The 21,230-nt window shown below is 44.1% G+C and overlaps 1 protein-coding gene and 1 non-coding gene across 2 annotated transcripts; one reads left to right on the forward strand and one right to left on the reverse strand.

The window, feature by feature from the left end:
- Window positions 1–1,442: 1,442 nt before the first annotated feature.
- On the forward strand, window positions 1,443–16,598 carry LOC114429929 (NACHT, LRR and PYD domains-containing protein 12-like; the record flags this gene model as incomplete). Its single annotated transcript, XM_028398532.1, has 7 exons — window positions 1,443–1,523; window positions 9,607–9,808; window positions 10,028–11,831; window positions 11,921–12,094; window positions 12,207–12,380; window positions 13,210–13,256; window positions 16,135–16,598. Coding segments are annotated over exons 1-7 (2,946 nt in total), but the record flags the coding sequence as incomplete, so codon positions are not given.
- On the reverse strand, window positions 2,670–2,740 carry trnag-gcc (transfer RNA glycine (anticodon GCC)). Its single transcript has one exon. It is a non-coding gene; the product is annotated as a tRNA-Gly (tRNA).
- Window positions 16,599–21,230: the final 4,632 nt, after the last annotated feature.

Raw genomic sequence — 21,230 nt, forward strand, 5'->3', positions numbered from 1 at the left:
CCTGTGACTGAATATGTCCCACACTAGAGCATGTTTTCACTCAGACTGTAGAACAGCAGCAGAAAAAACAAACAAATAAACAAACCGGACAATTTCACATTTAAATGTGTGTCTGTGCAAATCAACCTACGTTACGTTCTTCCAGCGCTTCGTTTGGTCGTAAGCAGCACAATTACTAAACGTATCGCGGATTCTCGGCTGAGTGGAATTCTTTCCAATATCTGCTGGAGGAGACTTCGCTGTTGTAATGTTTCCTATCTTGCTGTGGAGTCTGTAAATAAAGATCGGAGTTTATTCATTTGATACGAGCAAAAATTCAGTTACTATAGCAACAACCAACGCTCCACGCTTCACCTAATGCATCCTGGATGACCCCTTTAGTGAGAGTATCACTGGTGTCAGGATGGAAACAGTCCAAAGCTGATCAAGGAAACAGGCTGGGTTCTAGAGGGTTGCAGGTGTTTGTTCATCAACAGATGATCTCTGAACTCTGTCAAGTGTGCGGTTCACATGACACAAGTTCAGCTAATGTAACAACATGACTCTCTTACCTCTAAAGGTCAGAGGAGGATCTGACTGTCTGACATGTGACTCTCTTCTGGACCTGTGCTGACATTCAGTAGATGTTGTGTGTGCATGGAGGAGCTCAGCTGTGCACTGTCATGCTGTGTGTGTCCAGAAGGAGGGAGGAGGACACTTGATGCTGTTTGATGGAAAACAAAGCAGAGAGCAGGAGGAGGTCAGAGTCCACACAGCAGCAGCTACATGCAGATGTGCTGACAGTGCAGCTTGATGAGGGCCGTGGAAACAGGCGTCTGATTGGAGGATTGTCTGCAGGTGAGGCAGGAAGCAGACAGAGCCTCTGTGGCTCCTTTTTAGGAACCATATGACATCATCATTTAGATGCATCCTCTGATTCTGCTGTCAGCATCAGACACATCACAGTTTGATCAGTTTTCAGATCACACACAGCAGCATCAGTAACACTGAGCAGACATTACACACACACACAGTCACTTATAACAGGGATGATAAGTAAAGTTCTTTACAGTAAATTCACATTTTATTATCACTTCACACATGGCACAGTATATGTGGCAGAGTTAATGTCCACACAGCTCCCCATACTGACAGAAACACAGAGTTGTTGACATGTCTGCAGATGTGTTAAAAAGACAAAGTGAAATATGACATGGTCCTAAGTATCAGAGCCTTTGCTGTGACTCTCATATATTGAACTCAGGTGCGTCCATTTCTTCTGATCGTCCTTCAGATGGTTCTAACCTTCATCTGAGTCCAGCTGTCTTTGATGATACTGATTGGACTTGATGAGGACAGACACACACCTGTCTGTATAAGACCTTACAGCTCATCCTGTGTGCCACTCCCACTGTGTGCTTATCTTTCTCCAGCAGCTTTAAGTTTCCGCCCTGGCCCCCGGGATGCACTTAACTATAGCCGCTGGTGTCGGCTTCTCGTACCGTTGTTTGATCATCACCATGGAGCCGTTCTCCACTGTGGGAGTACACATTCTGCTACACTTGTTCATGTGGTGAAAGCCCCCCAGTCTTTCTCTATAGTGGCTGATCTGTGGGAAAGCCAGACCCCACATCCAGCCTGCCTTCTAGAAAGGCTCTAAAGAAGATGGTGGATGACAAATATGAGAAGGAGGCTCAACTGCAGAGGGTGGAGGGAGGGAGTCTGACTTCAGACATGTGGACCTCCATTAATATGGATGGACATCTTCAGTCACTTGCCGTCTTGTCCTCAACAATGCAAAGCTAACAGATAGCAACTGGCTAACGACTATGAGACTGCTGGAGGGGACTAGTTGACAGCCCTGTGTTCTTGCTGTGAGTATGTGCAAACCTCTGTCCTTAACAGAGGAGGTGGCCTCAGACATCATCTTTGTAGTCGTTAGCCAATTAGACACACCTGGCCCAGTCAGCCAGACCAACACAGGTAACTATGGAAACATTTAGTGCTATTGTTTGTTTGACCCAGACCCACTGAGGTCCTCCTCCACATATAAAGCATGTTTCCCACCAACAGGTAGAACTGATGAAGCTGCTTGGAGGAGCAGAGAAACATCTTCAAGAAAACTCTACAAGTCCAGACGCCTCGCTTCAGTGGTCTCTATGAACATGAGCTGGATGACATGTAAACATACAGTGTGCTCTTTGTAATCTGTATTCTGGCTCTAAAACAAGTGCCCTTGTGAGGGTTGAAGTCACAATCTTCAGATTATGAGGCTGACTCGCTGCCTACTGCACTAACGAGGCTCAGAAAGAGGTGAAACATGGTCTTTTTTCTTTTTCTTTTTTAAATGAAGACATCTACAGGGCTCATGCTGGCTACTGCACCAACAAACATTCTTAATTCAAATCAAATGAGTGTGCTCTATAAAAAGGCTCTAAAGGTAAAACATCACAGTAATTCTTCCTGGGACACCTTCACTACCAGTGATGGTAAGTGCTCTTGTTTCAAATGTGATGTGCACTGTACCACTGAAGCTCGTCTGTGAAGTGTAGTGCCTCTGTGTGTGTGTCACAGTGATGTTAACAGAAGTCAGATAGGTCTGTTAACACATATAAAAACATACTGAACAACAGCATAGATGTGAAGGTGAATATATGTCCCCTCACATGTTCCTCAGTTAAAAGGGTCATTGCATTGGCCGGGAATCGAACCCGGGCCTCCCGCGTGGCAGGCGAGAATTCTACCACTGAACCACCAATGCTGTGAAAAGCTGACATCTAGTGGTGCCATCGCAGGTTGCAGCCTCCTCATTCCAAAATCAATCCCTCCTCCACATAAAGTCAAAAGTTATAAATTCACCTCATTACATGAGCGGTTGTGTGTAATGACGCGGCTCACCAGCAGAGGGCGTGTGACGGAGCAACAAGCAGGAAACTACAGGGGAGAAGAGACACAAGCATCCACAGATCAGAACAGACACTCAGCTCTTCTCTCTGAGACCATGATGATACCGTCACATATCATCACTGCACATGTTTTTGGCTGCACGTCTGGAAATGAGAGGAGACAGAACATTATCATACATGTTGCATAAGTAAAGTCACATGACATGCACCACTGTAAATAAAGGAAACCACATATTCTCAGACTCTTAGAACACAGAGCTGAAGGATGAATGTAAGACAGCAGTTTGTTGCTCTCTGACTTTTCTGCCAACAACAGTGAACATGGTCTGGACCAGGGTCCCTTTAGCCACCAGGCTCTCGATGGCCTCCACATCGTATCCTCCGGCAGCCAGAGCCTTCTGGAGGGCGGCTGCAGACACGCCGCTCCGCTCCTTGGAAGCGGCCACAGCTTTCACGATGAGCTCGCTGACGCTGGGGCCGGACTTGTTCGGCTTGGAGACCTTCTTCTTCTGCGCTTCGGCCGGAGCGGCGGCTGGAGCTGGAGCTTCTTCTGCCATGTTCAGTTCGTAGCTGCAACACAAGCACAGTCAGAGTGTAGTTATGATCAGCTGAGAGCGGGAGGCGGTCCTTGAACACACCATGAGAACCGCGGAGACTCAATCCAAGGCAGCTCCTCTGCAGGCTGAATGTTCCGCTCGTGTTTTCTGTGTGTGGATGAAAGAGTCCAGATGAGTGTGGGAGCAGCGCTGCAGGCCGACAGTGAAGGAGCTGCTAGCGGACTGTGTCTCTTCATGTTCAGCTCATGTGGAGCTCTGATGATCTCTGCACTTTGCTGCTGGAGAGAGTCCGCGGCTGCGCAGCGGCTTCTCCCTCTTCTTCCTCTCAGAGATGAAGTCAGACTATCAGAGCTCCATCAGAAGCTGTTTTCCAGCTGAGCCGCATGTTGCTTCAGAGACTCAGAGGACAACCCGACATCTGCTGACGTCACTTCGTCCCAGAGTCCGGCTGTTGCAGCAGCATCAGACCCTGATGATGGTGCAGACAGACTTCTATCAGAGCTGCTCGCTGCTTCTCTCGCTGAGCAGGTTGAATAAAGTCCATCACTGTTCTGTTTGTGTCACAGCTGTTATCATGTAAACAGACACAGACAGAGCAACAACAGGGAGGCTGCTGTAAAAATCAGCTTCATGTTTCCAGTGTGAGGGCGCCCCCTGCTGGAGACGTGTCCTGGTTTAAAGGCGTGGCTTCTGTGGACTTACTTTCGTTTTTGAGCTCCTGTCAGACAGACTGCAGCAGAACCAGCAGCTCCACACACGAAGGTGGAAACTTCTGGAAGTCAGGACTGATTCAGCAGGTGAGTCTGTCGATATCTGATCAATCATCAGTGTGATCACCTCATTGATCTTTACTGCCTGTAACTGATGGATCTTTATTGTAGTAAGTCCCTGAAACGCGGAACCAACAACAAGCGTCTCTGTTGATCGTTCTCTCTGTAAAGTTCAGCAGCTTCATTTGCTCTGAAACTCAGATCGACTCGTTCAAAGCTTCAAGCGGAGAAAAGGTCGCTTTATTCTGACTTTATCAGATCAGTCTGTTTCAGGTTTGACGCGCCTGTGCTGCGCAACAGCCGCGCGCCACGTTACGTAAGTTTGGTTGTTTACTGTTTCATGGTGCGTTCAGGTGCATCTGGTTTAATTCCCTTCAGATGATTCTTATTACTAAAACTAAAACATTTATAAATGCATCAATTTGTCATGTTTTATTTTTCATGAATTCATATCGATGATTGAAACTCATCAGAAGAAACATTTTCTCTTCAAGGCTTCATAAATATGTGAATCTAATATTTGCCATGAGGAGAAGTGTGTCAGTCCTCAGAGCTCAGACAGTAGCTGCTCATGTGTTTGTCCTTTCTATAGAAAACAGTCCACAGACTGTTACAGAGGAAGGTCTCAGTGCTTCACTCAGTCTGTTCACACTGTGACAGAAACACACATGAACACATGTTCATTTATTCACATGTTCACACATGGAGAGAAGTGACAGAATTCTGAAGCAAACACTGAATGTGTGTGTGCACTGTTCCACTTACAGCATGTGACATCAATAATAACAGCATCAGAGATGTTGGTGTGTTTACAGACTCACCAAAATAAAAGCCTGAGAACCAAACCTGGTCTGAGGCTCTGATGCTAAGCTAACAGCATGATTAGCCTGTTAGCATCTACATGAAGGATCAATAACAACATGCTGACTGTGTGTTTCTGTGTCATGTTGCTGTGTTTGTGTGAAGGTGTGAGCTCTGCTATGAGTCAGTGTGAGGACAGAGAGGAGGGAGTCCCTCCCTCTAAAAGCCCTCTGTGTGGGGACCATGAGAGCCGGACCAAAGCTCAGAGGTAAGAGGACCGTCTCTGACTGTCCATGACTCTTCTCCATGTCAGAGCTCACACTCACATTATTCACACATCTGTGTGTTCAAGACCAAAGCAGCAGCACACTGCACACTCTGCTGGACCTGGACCTGGGCCTGGACCTGGGCCTGGGCCTGGACCTGGACCTGGACCTGGACCTGGACCTGGACCTGGACCTGGACCTGGACCTGCCAGCTGTGTGTCCATGAAGAGTGATTGGTCAAAGGATCATCCCTTGAATTTCAAAGCTGTTGATCCATCTGAGGGTCAAAGGTCAGAGTTAATGTCACAGCTGCAGTTTGTTTCCATCATTATTAAACATTTAAAGTGTAACATGATGTTCAGCATCATTTTTCCAGAAGAAGCTCAGAGTCAGTGTTTGTGATTCTATCAGGATCCAGGATGTGAGAGCAGACTCTGCTGGACCTGGACCCAGCTGTGTGTCCATGAAAAGTGATCGGTCGATGGGTGAGCCCTTTAATTTCAAAGCTGATCAGCCATCTGATGATCAAAGGTAAGAATCACTCTGGAAGTGTCTCCATGCTGTGATGAGCTCTGCTGGACTCTTGGGGTTGTATGTGTCTGTTTGCTCTGCAGGTGGTTGATGGTTTGGAGCATCTGTAGCACAGAGTAATGCATATTTACAGTGCTGCTTCAAAGTGTATGAATCATTTAAAATCTTCTATATGTCTGCATAAACATGACTTAAACATCTGCCTCACTGTACTAGAAAGGCAGCCCACTGAAACAAAGTATGGAAAGACATTTCAGTAATAAAACATTTAAATAAATGATAGATTCATACACTGTATGTAAATATTATTGTGCTGCCCCCTATAGTCAGCCAAAATCCTATGTTTGAGTTGAGATTGTCCTACGAGGCTTCCGTAGTAGCATAATGGTTCCAGAGCCAAGTGGAAAGTTTCTGCTGTGTTTTTTCATCCTGCTACATGTTTTTTAGTCGTCTGAGAATATCTGTCTGTAAGTATTATGTTCCATAAGCCCTTACCTTACGTCATGCGCTCATAGGAGGCACTTTAAGTTATTTAAGTTTAAGAAAACGGGTTAAAAGTGTGACGCTAATAGCGCTAGCGACCTTATGGGTTTTTCAATGCAAATTAGCATTGTGCTAATCGCTAGCGGTTTATGCATTTTTCTGTTGTCTAGCTCAGCTATGTTTTGTCGGCCTGCAGAATTCAGCATTGATCGTGTTTCGGGTCATATTTATGCAGAAATATAGAAAGTTTGACCAACTTCCCAAAACGACTGTAGCTGTCAGCCTATATGTAGCTAGGAGCTAGTCTCCTCCTCCTCAGATTCCCAGGGTCCTGGTTTGGATTTTTGCACGTACCTCACACTGCTGATTATTCTGACTTGAACACAGCCTGTGCAGAACTTTAAGGTGGCTTCTGTTCTTCGGTGTTTTTGGTTGAATTTGGTCAAATTGTGATCAAATAAATTGTGTGATAACAGTTTTTCAGTCTCTTGTAGTGGCCATCATGGACACTGATCCAGCTCTGTGTCCATGAAAAGTGAACATTTCAAAAATGTTGATACCACTTTAAGTCCTGTTTCTGTAACTTAGCAGAGTTCTTCAATGATCATGTGGGTCTGCTTGGCTCTGTAAAAGACCCATAAGCAGGTCTGTGTTTGTAGATGTATAATAGAAAGTATCAGTATGTATTTATGTTGTCATGTTATCATCTCATGGTGGTTTCTGAAGGCTTTAAGTAAAGGAAATAACAAAGGTCTGCAGTGTCATGTGTTACAGCCGGCCAATTCAGAGTGGTTGCGATTCTTTCAAAGGCACTAAAATAGCAATCCACCTCAGACTCTCTGAATGGTGGCACTAAAGCAATGTGCTTGCTCACATCAAATGTGTCACGAGGAGAATGAGGAACCTGTCGTGAGGCAGATGGGTGTGGAGTCGCAGAGGGGAGACGCTCTAGCTCTAAGGCCCTCACCTTCAGGTGCATGGCCTCCACCTCTAACTCGCGATTTCTCAAATCAATTTCTTTTATTCTGAGAGTTAGCTGCATCTCCTCTGCCGTCATAGCAGGCGTAACAGACGGACCAGAGGGAGCGGTTGGGCTGGGCCGCACCGTGTCACGGGAGCTCACGTCAGCTTTCGCCGCCTCCTCTACAGAGGGCACAGACACACACAGACCTTCCTCCACTAGCTTTTCCTGCAAAAGCTCTTTCAGTTCCTCCTTTTTAACATTTTGAGGCACTCTGACCTGAAAACGTGCAGCAATCATTAATAAATCCACCTTCCTACACTTGTCCAACTGCTGGACTGTAGGATTCTTCACAAAATACTCTAGATCAAACTCCATATTCAGAGCAAAACTGTCCACCAGTATTATGCAGAGTAATATGAAAAATACAATATTCCAAAAAAACGACGAATTGCCAATTACTTACTGACACGAATCAAAACACGAACGAGCCAAATTTAACTTACCGATAACAAACGTTTTACTTACCAACACGCTTTCAAAAGAATCGACGAGCCCCCAATTTATGTTACAACCGGCCTAGGGGAAACCTAGTTGTAGCATAAAGTGACTCTTCCCTCCTGTTCCGACTCCCAAGGTAGATATGAAAAAATATCAACGACGAATGGAATTTATATAAATGTATTTATAAACGAACCGAGACAACAGAAACCTTCAGGCTGAGCAATGCCAAAATAACAAACAAAACAACTAAGGTTCTCAGCTCCTGTCTTTCCTGAACAAAAGAAAAGAGATTCAAACAAAGATACAGGTGACTTCCCTGACTTCCTAACAAAAAACAGGAGAAAACGAATAAACAAAAACGGCTTCTCACCCCTACTCAAATGTGCCTGGTATGTAATAATAACTTAAATTCAATTACTCTAGGTAAAGCCAAAATCAAACGACGAGTCTAAATTACATAAATTAATATTCACAGTCTAATGTCTAATATACAAGCAAAAATCGAGTGCAGTCTTCTCGAGATGTGGAGAGGAGGGCAAGAGCATCGGGTGGCTGATGTGGAGGGTTTTTAAATTCAGAGCCCATCAGTGTCCTCCAATCCTCGAGCTCCATGTCATCCAGCTGTAGAACCAATAGTATGCTCCCCCCTGTTGGCGGGGAGGGAGAACACTCACACACACAAAATATGACTTAGTCATAACACATGATATAGACTCTATATCATGACACTGCAACATTGTCTGACTGCGATTCATTACAAACCCATCCTGCTGCACATCGTTTAATGTTAAAGAAAGAGAAACATGGTGAGTGGAAGATTTAACTGAACTCTTACAGCTGTGCTGGCAGCCATTAAAGCAGAATATGTGAAGAAGAACAAATTACAAACCTGCTGGATGCAGCTGAACAGTGTGGAGTCAGGATAGTTTTCATTTTTAATACTCACATTTTGTGTATTAATTAATTTTCTTCACCAGTCCATTGACTGTTGCACTTTGTATTTATTTCAGTCTGAGGTTTCAGTTTCTTTAATCTGAAATAAAGGCCTTCAATGTATTTGCCTGGGACTACTTTTATTCATGGTAACAGAGCTAGCTGTGCCCCAGGTGAACATTTCCTGCATTGAAAACTGACAATAGATATTACTGAAACATATGAACATGTGGACATAGGGGAAGCTAATAAGACACAAGCTAGACATCAGCTCAGACCTTTGACTTGGAGGAAATGTGAACAGCTGGACCTCAGGGACTTTAATTGAACCCCCCTGGTCTAAATCAATGTGAACATATGATGACAGTGGAAGTGGAATGGAACTCTTAAAGCTGTGCTTCAGTCATTAAAGCAGCAGCAACAGGTTCAACATGAGCTGGATGTGTGGAGTTGGGATAGTTTTCATTTTTTAATACAAGAATGCTTGTTTGTCACCAGTCTATTGACTGTTGTGTATCTGTTTAAAGTGAAAACACATCAAAACACTTAGTGAAGTGATTGTGTTGTTAAATGCTGATGTTTCTGTCACAGACTGCAGCAACCCAGTGTTCAGACTCCTGCTCAGGACGCCATATTTATGGTGAGTACAAACAGCTTCTAACTACAACACAACAGTCCTGGTGCTCTACAGAGACCCAGAGCCTGACCCCTGAGCAAGCATTCACAGAGACAGAACTGTGGTAGTAATACTTATAACTACAGCAGCTGTGCATACACAACACTTCATATCTAATGTTGTGGATTCAAGTAATACATGTATGAACATAAGCTGTAATATGATGAAACACTAAACTGTTATTCTGCTCCTCAAAGTCTGAGAGTTTATACTCTGTTGTTCTGTTCCAGCTGCTGGAGGAGAACATTGTCAGGTTTGTGAAGGATGAGCTGAAGAAGATCCAGAAGCTCCTGAGTCCAGATTACCCAGAATGCTCAGAGAGTCAGAGGGAGGATGAGGAGGATGAAGAGCAGAGGAGCAGCAGAGAGTCATTAGTGCAGATCACAGTGCACTTCCTGAGGAGGATGAAGCAGGAGGAGCTGGCTGAGCGTCTGCAGAGCAGTAAGAGGATTTAAGAGCTTTAACATGATGGAAAGAGGAAATGAAGTTTACATTTACACACTCTGCTGTTAATATGATGCAGACATCTGTGAATTCTTCTGACTGAAAACACAAACTGTTTGTCTACAACTGATGAACAGATTTCATGGAGACAGAAAATATTTATTTGACACATTTATTGTAGCGTTCACTTATTAATGACATTTATTGTTTGTTCAGGAACTCGTGCTGCAGAGTGTGGACGTAAACTCAAGTCTAACCTGAGGAAGAAGTTCCAGTGTGTGTTTGAGGGGATCGCTAAAGCAGGAGAGCCGACCCTTCTGAACCAGATCTACACAGAGCTCTACATCACAGAGGGAGGGACTGCAGAGGTCAATGAGGAACATGAGGTCAGACAGATTGAAGCAGCATCCAGGAAAGCACACAGACCAGAAACAAGCATCAGACCAGAAGGCATCTTTAAAGGCTCACCTGGAAGACAGGAACCAATCAGAACAGTGATGACAAAGGGAGTGGCTGGCATCGGGAAAACTGTCCTAACACAGAAGTTCACTCTGGACTGGGCTGAAGACAAAGCCAACCAGGACATCCAGTTCACATTTCCATTCACTTTCAGAGAGCTGAATGTGCTGAGAGAGAGAAAGTTCAGCTTGGTGGAACTTGTTCATCACTTCTTCACTGAAACCAAAGAAGCAGGAATCTGCAGCTTTCAGCACCTCCAGGTGGTCTTCATCTTTGATGGTCTGGATGAGTGTCGACTTCCTCTGGACTTCCACAACAATGAGACCCTGACTGATGTCACAGAGTCCACCTCAGTGGATGTGCTGCTGACAAACCTCATCAGGGGGAAGCTGCTTCCCTCTGCTCGCCTCTGGATCACCACACGACCTGCAGCAGCCAATCAGATCCCTCCTGACTGTGTGGACGTGGTGACAGAGGTCAGAGGGTTCACTGACCCACAGAAGGAGGAGTACTTCAGGAAGAGGTTCAGAGAGGAGGAGCAGGCCAGCAGGATCATCTCCCACATCAAGACATCACGAAGCCTCCACATCATGTGCCACATCCCAGTCTTCTGCTGGATCACTGCTACAGTTCTGGAGGACATGTTGGAAACCAGAGAGGGAGGACAGCTGCCCAAGACCCTGACTGAGATGTACATCCACTTCCTGGTGGTTCAGACCAAAGTGAAGAAGATCAAGTATGATGGAGGAGCTGAAACAGATCCACAGTGGAGTCCAGAGAGCAGGGAGATGATCCAGTCTCTGGGAAAACTGGCTTTTGATCAGCTGCAGAAAGGAAACCTGATCTTCTATGAGTCAGACCTGACAGAGTGTGGCATCGATATCAGAGCAGCCTCAGTGTACTCAGGAGTGTTCACACAGGTCTTTAAAGAGGAGAGAGGCCTGTACCAGGACAAGGTGTTCTGCTTCATCCATCTGAGTGTTCAGGAGTTTCTGGCTGCTCTTCATGTCCATCTGACCTTCATCAGCTCTGCTGTCAACCTGCTGGAACAACAACAAACAACATCTCTGTGGTTTAAAGTCTTTAGAAACAAACCTGAACTAAAACACCTCCACCAGAGTGCTGTGGACAAGTCCTTACAGAGTCCAACTGGGCACCTGGACTTGTTCCTCCGCTTCCTCCTGGGTCTTTCACTGGAGACCAATCAGACTCTTCTACGGGGCCTGCTGACACAGACAGGAAGTAGCTCACAGACCAATCAGGAAACAGTCCAGTACATCAAGGAGAAGATCAGTGACAATGTGTCTGCAGAGAGAAGCATCAATCTGTTCCACTGTCTGAATGAACTGAATGATCGTTCTCTAGTGGAGGAGATCCAACAGACCCTGAGATCAGGACGTCTCTCCACAGATAAACTGTCTCCTGCTCAGTGGTCAGCTCTGGGCTTCATCTTACTGTCATCAGAAGAAGATCTGGAGGTGTTTGACCTGAAGAAATACTCTGCTTCAGAGGAGGCTCTTCTGAGGCTGCTGCCAGTGGTCAAAGCCTCCAACAAAGTTCTGTAGGTGGATTTATGAACCATTTCAAACATGGTTGATTTTTATATGAACAATAAAACACTGACTTTGTGTTCATTCTTTTTTTTCTCAGACTGAGCAGCTGTAACCTCTCAGAGAGAAGCTGTGAAGCTCTGTCCTCAGTCCTCAGCTCCCAGTCCTCTAGTCTGAGAGAGCTGGATCTGGATAATAACGACCTGCAGGATTCAGGAGTGAAGCTTCTTTGTGATGGACTGGAGACTCCAGACTGTAGACTGAAGACTCTCAGGTCAGGATCCAGCTTTTTGATCATCAGTTAAATTCTGCTTCATGTTCATGTTGAAGATCTGTTGGATTTTCCTTCTTTCTTCTTGAGTTCATGACATGTTTTGTCCCTCCAGTCTGTCGGGTTGTCTGATCACACAGGAGGGCTGTGCTTCTCTGGCCTCGGCTCTGACCTCCAACCCCTCCTATCTGAGAGAGCTGGACCTGAGCTACAATCATCCAGGAGACTCAGGAGTGAAGCTGCTGTCTGCTTTACTCAACAGTCCAGATTGTAGTCTGAAGACTCTCAGGTACACAGAGACCACAGAGCATGAGTCCTCCTCAGTCTGTCAGTTTAGCTCATATATCCACAGCTGTTGATGGATGGACTGAAACTGCAGAGAAGAAATAATCACTGATCCCTGATGTTCATCTTCCTCCATCATTAAGTGTCCATCATGTTAACTTCACTTTTCTTTATACACGTTCTTCATGTCAAAATACATACAGACTGATTTTCAGTCACACTTAGTGCAGATCAAATACTAAATGATGCCCTACTTATTAATGTCCTCAGCTGTAAGAACCACTGAATTATTTCCACAAACAAATGTTCCTGAAACAATCCATATGTGAAGCTTCAGAGGAGACGACAACACAATGGTAGAAGGAGGAGTTCCTTCAGTCAGAGACAGAGAGCAGGGAGACACTACAATATTATCACTGTAAAAACTACACACAGACATGAGTGAATGTATTTATTTGAAGTGTGTCAGAAACTCTTCCATCCATGACACATGTGAACCAGGCTTGTGTTTGCATATAGAGTGAAAGGAACAAACAGTCAGAGACAGTGTGGCTTGTTTGCTGCTTTGGATAAATGCACAATGCTGAGATCAAACCTACACTGTTGCTGCATGAAGAGGATTTTACAGTAAAGCACTGACAGAGCAATATTTCACAGAATGGAGGACATGAATAAACACAGAGCAGATCAGGAGAGACTCTTCTGGAGTCGACACAGATGAGTTTCAGTCTGTTTGTGTGTCTCTGACAAACTGAGGAACTCTGCTTCATGTTGATCAGCAGTTTGGACTCATGTTGGTTAGAAAATCATTCTGACTGTGTTTCTTCCTGCAGGGTGGAGCATGGTGGAGAGCAGTGGTTAAAACCTGGGCTGAGGAAGTGTAAGTTTGACTCAGTCTTTCCTCATGTTATTGTGCATGAGTCAGTGTTCTATCAGTCCATCAGAGCTGTTGTAGCGCAGCCTCGGCGGTTGGATTTCTTTGGTGTTTACTGGAGTTTATTACTCCCCAGCAGGAGTTTTAGGTTCCAGCTTAAAAATAAGTTTCACACGGGGTCTCTGTTTAAAGTTTGTAATCAATTAGTAACAAAACACGTTATCCGCCATGTTTCCCTGCACCGTTTCTTCCCTTTTTTCCCAATCTGCTACAAACACCCTGATTTTCAGCACAATGCAGCATTTCCATTCAACCAATCACGGGGCAGCTTTCCAACTGTCATGGCGGAGGGTTTATATGAAAACTAGAAGTTTCATATAAACCCTTTTTGGAAAGAAAACACTTTTTTCTGGATTTATAGCGTTTTGGAAGCAATCTCTTCATTTGTTAGGCGGGACAGCCGAAACCAGTTAAACAAGCTTTTACTGACAGCTCTGAACAGACCACATTAACTTATCATTCATTTTAGTGCAGCCGCCACAACTTCCATTTCACAAACCATTGTTTAATCTTCATTTATTATATTTCCTTTTATTTTGCTTTGTGCTTTGGTTTCATTCTGTAACACTGGACTTATTTTTATGAAGGTTTGAACTCTGACAGTGTTTGAACAGGAGAGAAAGGAGTATAAAGTGTGTAGTGAGGGGTTCACAGCCTTAAAGCATCTAGAATAACTGTAAAAAATAAAGCCCATCACTTCACGGATTTCACCTTTTGCTGGTTATTTTTGGAACGTAACCCCGCGATTAACGAGGGACCTCTGATGAGAAGGAAGAGACTGGGCTCTCAGCTGCAGTAAAGGGGGCAGGTCTGGCTCCAACACAGGTTTCAATGTGCAAGATGTCTTGCCCTCACATTCTTCTTCCATTTCCACTTGTCCTGAAACTTCGGCCTTCGCTGTCAACCTTCCTTTTCTTACTCACACTTGCCATTTTAGAAATGGGCAATAAAAAAACACAGATCACTGGCAAAACAGGGTGGTGAGAGTTTGACCATGTTTGCTGCCATCTTGTGGTGAAATGTTAAATATATATAAATAATAATCATTTTTAAATGTGTGATTTCATCCTGTGGACAACAGTACTGGTGGCATATTATGACATTATTGATTTTATGCCAGAGGCTTCGGCCCAGTGAACATATGAACTGGACTTTTGGTCTGTTCTACAGGAAGAACCCTCAATGATAATGCACCAACAATCCCAACCAAAGAAAGGAACATAAGGACAGAAGAACCAAACAGGAAAGAAAATAGAAATAACTATTGTATATATAACCTAGAAAATTTCACAAGACATTTTGAGTGGGCCAATGCGCGCTCACCCACACTCTGCTGCCGGTCCGCCCCATTATATACCACCAAACCTCATTCCTGATCACCGGCATATGTGAAAGATGCCACTGATGACATTTCATGCTTTTACAGTGTTTCTGATTGGTTTTATATAAGGTTTAATAGGCCCCAAGCTTCTCCATTCATTCTGAATGGAGGAATCCTAAATGAAGACTGAATGAAGGTTCTGTGTGAAAGCATGCCCAAACGCCATGCCTTCAAAGTTTGACAGTGATTTGATGCCTGTGTGGAGGGTCGATCGCAGTTTTTCTGGATTTTTTCAAACACCGTTTATCCGATCGCTACCAAACCTCAGAGGGTAGTAGTCCTGACCGAGCCGGTCGATTTGATGTATAATTTGTAGGGGTGGCTAGCGCTAGTTAGCTGTGTAATGAATTACAGGCTTTTATTTTGAAAATCAGTGTGTGTCTGTGTAAGTGTGTGTGTGTGTGTGGGGGGGTGGGTTGGGGACACTCCCTAATGCATGTTAAAACATGTTTAAGTGTTTTATTTTGAAAATCTACACGTCAGCCATATCCTGTTATTGTGCAGGGTCTTTTATTTTGAAAATCCATGTTTGTGTGTCTGTGTGTTGGCAGGTGTGTATAGTGTGTGTCTGCATATTTCTGGGTGGCTTGTGTGTAGTTTACCAGGCCTAGTAAGGTGTGTAATGATTTGGAGGCTTTTATTTTGAAAATCAGCGTGTGTGTGTGTGTGTGTGTGTGTTTGTGTGTCTGTGAGTGTGTGTGTGTGTGTGTAGTTGTGTATGTTCCTGTATGGAGCTTTTGGATGATGCTCTTTATCCAATGATATAGCTGATGCTGCTGTTACGGTTACCATGGAAACGGCTCCCTCAGTTTTCGGCTTCCTGGTTTTGTGACTTTTGCCTTTTTCTCTCTCTCTCCCCATTCACCGTCTATGTCGTTCTGGTTTTTTTCTGGTTTTTTGCGATTTACGTGAAAACCGTACGTCGGAACGGAAAGAAAAGTCATAGCACAGGTGTCCCGGTACAGCCGGACGTCCTGTAAAAGTTTCAGGTCGCTCACATTAAAGCTGTGGGACTAGTTCTGCTGAAAATGTGTCCAGAAGAAGGAGAATAATACAGAAGCGGAATAAGTATTTACAATAGTAACAGTGGAACAATATCAGGATAGATCAGGAGGTCTGAGTCTGGTCTTTCAGTCCAGATCCTCCTCCAGACTCTGATGAAGGAGCTTTTGGATGATGCTCTTTATCCAATGATACAGTTGATGCTGCTGTTCTTCTCATGTTCTAAATGTGTCGTCTGTCTTTACTCACATTGCTGCAAATATCCAGTTTGTGTTTGAACACAAAGCTGATAGTTGTGTGTTTGTTCATTCAAACATTAGTGACAAAAAGTCTGATGATAAACTTTGTATGAATGAACAACACATCAGTCAGTAAAGACAGAATGAAGCCATCAGATGTGTCAGATGATAAACTGCAGCTGTGTCTTTTTCTCTCCATCAGATTTCTGTCAACTTGAAGTCGACACAAACTCAGTGTACACAAAGCTCAAACTGTCTGACAACAACAGGAAGGTGACACATGTGAGAGAGGAGGAGCAGCCATATCCTGATCATCCAGACAGATTTGACTGGTGTCCTCAGCTGCTGTGTAGAAATGTTCTGACTGGTCGCTGTTACTGGGAGGTCGAGTGGAGAGGAGGGGTTCATATATCAGTGAGTTACAGAAGAATCAGAAGGAAAGGAGACAGTGTTGACTGCAGGTTTGGAAGAAACAATCAGTCCTGGAGTCTGATCTGCTCTGATCTTTCTGGTTACTCTGTCTGTCACAATAACAGAAGAACATCCATCCCCTCCTCCTCTGTCTCTCACAGAGCAGCAGTGTATGTGGACTGTCCTGCTGGCACTCTGTCCTTCTACAGAGTCTCCTCTGACACACTGATCCACCTCCACACCTTCAGCACCACATTCACTCAGCCTCTACATGCTGGGTTCTGGTTGTGTCCTGGTTCCTCAGTGAGTCTGTGCTGTGTGTAGAAGCAGAGTGTGTGGAAGTGACAGCAGCTTCAACTTTGTGCTTTAAATGTTGATGATGTTTCACTTTCATTTGAATCACTGACTGTGATTTCAGGTCAGAACATGTTTTTGTCTTAGAAGCAGTGAAATGAAGAATGTGAAGCTGAATTTATGATCATGAACTTTGACATGTCCTCACAAATGAAACCCTTACATTAAGAAATGCATGATTCCATGTTGTTATGGCTCTGATATTAAAATGTAGTATTATAATAGGAGTTAATGGACCTAAGTGGAAAACACCATTTAAAACTGCTGCAATACAAACACTAATAACTCCAACTCAATATTTTGGATAAACTTTGACATGACAGATATAAAACAATGCCTGAGCCTCCCAACTTGTAACATAACTTGTCTGTCCGTTCTTTCTCTCCCCCTCTCTCTCCCCCTCTCTCTCTCTCCCTCTCTCTCTCGCTCCCTCTCCCTCCCTCTCCCTCTCTCTCTCTCTCCCTCCCTCTCCAGTCTCATCTCCTCCGTTATCAGTTGTCAGGTTTCTTCTGTTTCTCTCTGCTCCTCCTACAACAAAACGCCAACAGGCAGAATGACCGTTTGATATAATAATGATAATATTGCTCCTCACGTGAACTATACTTTATATATTACTACAGGTTTCATAGTTTTTTTATATTATTTATTTTATATGTTTTTTTTTCATACTTCTTGATTCCACTTAGTATTTCGTGAGAATTACTTACTCTGATTACTCTTATTACTTACTCTATACTGGCCACTATTTACTTTGACAGCAAGGGAGAATATTTTTTCCAACTGACTAGTAATTCAAAAGTAACATTTTCACAAAAATATTCTAGAAAGATAAATCACCTTTGAAATCAATCAGAAGATGATGTGGAAAAATTCTATATTTCTGCTGTAGACTGAACACAAGTTGAGTACCTTAGTCCTGACAAGTCTTTCCCAGTGTCCCTGCTGCTGTTTGACTAGTTTGAGAACGGGGTCGTTGGACTTCATTTCCCAGCAGCACTGTTCAGCAACAATATTCTGGTAAAGCTCCAGGTCGGCTCTGTACTGACGACCATTCACTCTGCCACTGCAGAACAAAAAGAGGGCATCAACACACTCCAAGTTTCCTCCATACCAGGTCACTTCTGAAGCATTTAAGGCAATTTACGATTTTAATTTGCAAAAACACAAAAGGGAACATTAATATTCTACATTGTTTCATGATCATCTGTCAAACTCTATAATCTTCCCCTATATCCCTCCTCATTCTTTGTCAGGGTGAACCAATAAACCACTATAATTCCTTGGAAGCTTCCCACAGGTGAGCAACCACAAGGAATCAGGTATACTGACAGTCAAGAAATGCACCAACAACCAAGTTACATATTTGCTGCTGATAGAAGGTCTTAGGAATCAGGTGGGCAAGCTTTATTCTACTGTTATGTAATGTATACAATGAAAATCTGACACAAATGAGGGCGGGTATATTGAGTCTGTGCAAACAAAGAAGTTTGTTCCCTGACAGACCACATATTGTACGACGTCTCGTGCCTTTTTGTTGAGTCGTCTCTTCTGTTAGTGCTGATGACCTGCTGTCTGTAGCTTCCATCTGCCCCTTCAGGTACACCTGTACACATGATTTATGGAGTGTCTCAGCTCATTCATAGTAGCCTATATAAAACATCTTTCTGTGTGCTAGTTTACACCATCTCTTGCCTCTTAGTGTCAATCTGCGATGTTTAGTAAACTGTGGATCTGTATAGAAGTTACAAAAATGCTTTTACCATTTCCAGAGGGGTTTAGAGAGGCAGCCAGGCTAATCACTGGATACACGTCTATCACATCCCTCTTCCTGTGTATGATAGCCAGCGTTCAATTACACATTTGTGACAGTGTGTATGTGACAACAACAACATCAAAATGGATATAAACCTTAAGTGGCTACAGAGCAGAATGAAAGGTATTACAGGACCACAGAAACAAGAGAGCAGAGGCTGTGTGGTTCCCTTACGCCAGGGGTCTCAAAGTAGCGGCCCGCGGGCCATTTGCGGCCCGTGAACCGATATTTTGTGGCCCCCCACTTGACATCAAAGTTTAGTGTTAGTGCGGCCCGCACATATTTCTCACACGCACTTATTTACTGAGACTTGTCCTGTGCATTTTATTTTTATTATTAATTCCCCGTCAGTATTTCTCTGATATTTAGTTAGAATTTTTTTTTAGGAGTGGCAGCCTCCGTTCTGCTCGGCGTGTCGTTTCTGTCTCTGCATGCTCGCGCATTTCTCCGCTGCAGAGGAGTTCCGCCCCCCCGACACACACACACACACACACACACACACACACACACGTGAGCGCACTGCACCAGAGGAATGAGAGCGCGCATTGAAAACTGTGCCAAGCGACGCGCTGTCTGTTGGACAGGTCTCAGCAGCCTATGTTTTCAGGTGCGGCGTGATCTCAGTGCGCATGTAGCAGTGCTCCGTCAGCATATAGTCCCAGAATGGATCAAACTAGGAGACTGCCGCGTGTTAATCAGCATTTCCATTTGTGCTCGCTGTGAATACGCAGGTCACATGAAGTACTTGGAGTTTCTTTCTTTCTTTTTAATCAGGATGCTGGTTGAATGGAACACGTGTTCTCAGTAGCTGCCCTCACTGTAAACAAGCTGCGCACGCCTGACTCCTGACATGTGTCTGTGTGAGGAGCCAGTGAACAACTTCTTTTCATGTTAAAGCAGCTGTTTTATTTAATATTATATTCACAATAGATTTTGTTATTCTAGCCTACATAAATGTCATTGTCTGTCCCTTTTCCCCTCCCCTCCTGAGCTCCGTCACATACTCAACACCAACGATGGTAAATAATATGAGTAGATGTGAAGCAAACAGATATTTTGAACATGTAAAAATTCAGGGCTCACTGCAGATTTCCAGTCGGGTTACAGAGACGCTCCTTGACACGGACATGTGTGGGTTTGCACCACTGTTCACTCACATACAGCACAATCCCTCCTCTCTTCTTCTTACCGCTGCCAGTCACATCTCTGTCCACCCGTATGGTCACAAAGCCGGGGGCAGCAACGGAGGTTTCCGGGATGATGACATTGTAGGGTGTGTTTGATGACATCACATAATGCCTTCATGTCAGAGTTGTAACCTCAAAAAGTGTCCTTGCTGTGGTGTTCAAAAACAATCCTTCAGTCCAGGTGTCTCGATGTAAACTCCTGAATAAACTGAGTTGTTCTCAGCTAACCAACGTGCTGCAGCTGATCAATGAACACAGCTGCACTGCTTCCTGAACCAAACTGGGCCAGCTCTCCTCCTGCAGCTGCTTTTTCAGTCTGAATGCACTTCTTTCTGAACAAAACAACATTCTGTTAGTCTAGGGTTATCATTTTCTTGTTTTCCGACGAAATGACAGGTGTGTTAAACTTTTCCAGGGCCGGTTAGCTGAGTTGGTTAGAGCGTGTATGGGCCATGTGGTTTATGCTGAGAAACAGTGTGACTTTAGTATGAACACTTACGCAAGCAGGGACATGCTTGGAAGAGTGACTTTCACCCAGACCCACCTCCACCACATATAAACCATTTTTCCCACCAAACAGTTAGAACTGATGAAGCTGCTTGGAGGAGCAGAGAAACATCTTCAAGAAAAACTTGAAAAAGAAAAAAGAAAAAAAAGTCCAGACGCTCTCTATGAACATGACCTGGATGACATGTAAACATACAGTGTGCTCTTTGTGATCTGTATTCTGGCTCTAAAACAAGTCCCCTTGTGAGGGTTGAAGTCACAATCTTCAGCTTATGAGACTGACTCGCTGCCTACTGCACTAACGAGGCTCAGAAAGAGGTGAAACATGGTCTTATCTCTTTTTCTTTTTTACCAATGTGCCAATGTGAATTAAAAAATGATTAAAGTTATATACACTATTATTTATTTAATAGTTGTGATTGAGATATATATTTTGTTTTCTTCAACACATTTCTAATGCAGCTACAGTATCTCTTCTCTCATCTTCCTCACCTCTCTTCCTCTCTGCCTCTGTCTCCTCTCTTTCTAAAGCTGAGCTCCAGCTGACAGACTCTTCATTCTGTCTGTTACAGTTTTAGCTGTATGCAGATATCATCCTGGCAGACAATGGTCCACTATAGCAGGATAATAACAATACTTTTTAAATGGGCGTTCGTCATGTAACCATGTTCTATAACTCCTTAAACCAGCTGACTGCTGTCAGTCAGAGTGACTCAGCCTTCATGGATGAACCTCACAGGTCAGATAACACTGTCCTCAGACCTGCTGTTCAGTCTGTTATGATGCTACGAGCACGTCACGCCCCCTCCCTGAACATGACCGGCTCGTTATCGTCACTCATTCAGGTCAACAGCAAATTAGCAAAACCCACATAGTAGCAACAAATCCTGCTCCTCCGCTGCATGTTCACCTGAACTGTGGGTTCTGCTGTTCAGCAGCGAAACGTCTTTAAACCCTTTCTGTCTGTCTGTTTGTGTGAGGCTGCAGTGAGAGGGCTGTATGAGTTCTGCACACACGTTTCAAATT

This window comes from Parambassis ranga, unplaced genomic scaffold, assembly GCF_900634625.1.
Source record: "Parambassis ranga unplaced genomic scaffold, fParRan2.1 scaffold_21_arrow_ctg1, whole genome shotgun sequence".
Classification (NCBI taxonomy): Eukaryota; Metazoa; Chordata; class Actinopteri; family Ambassidae; genus Parambassis; species Parambassis ranga.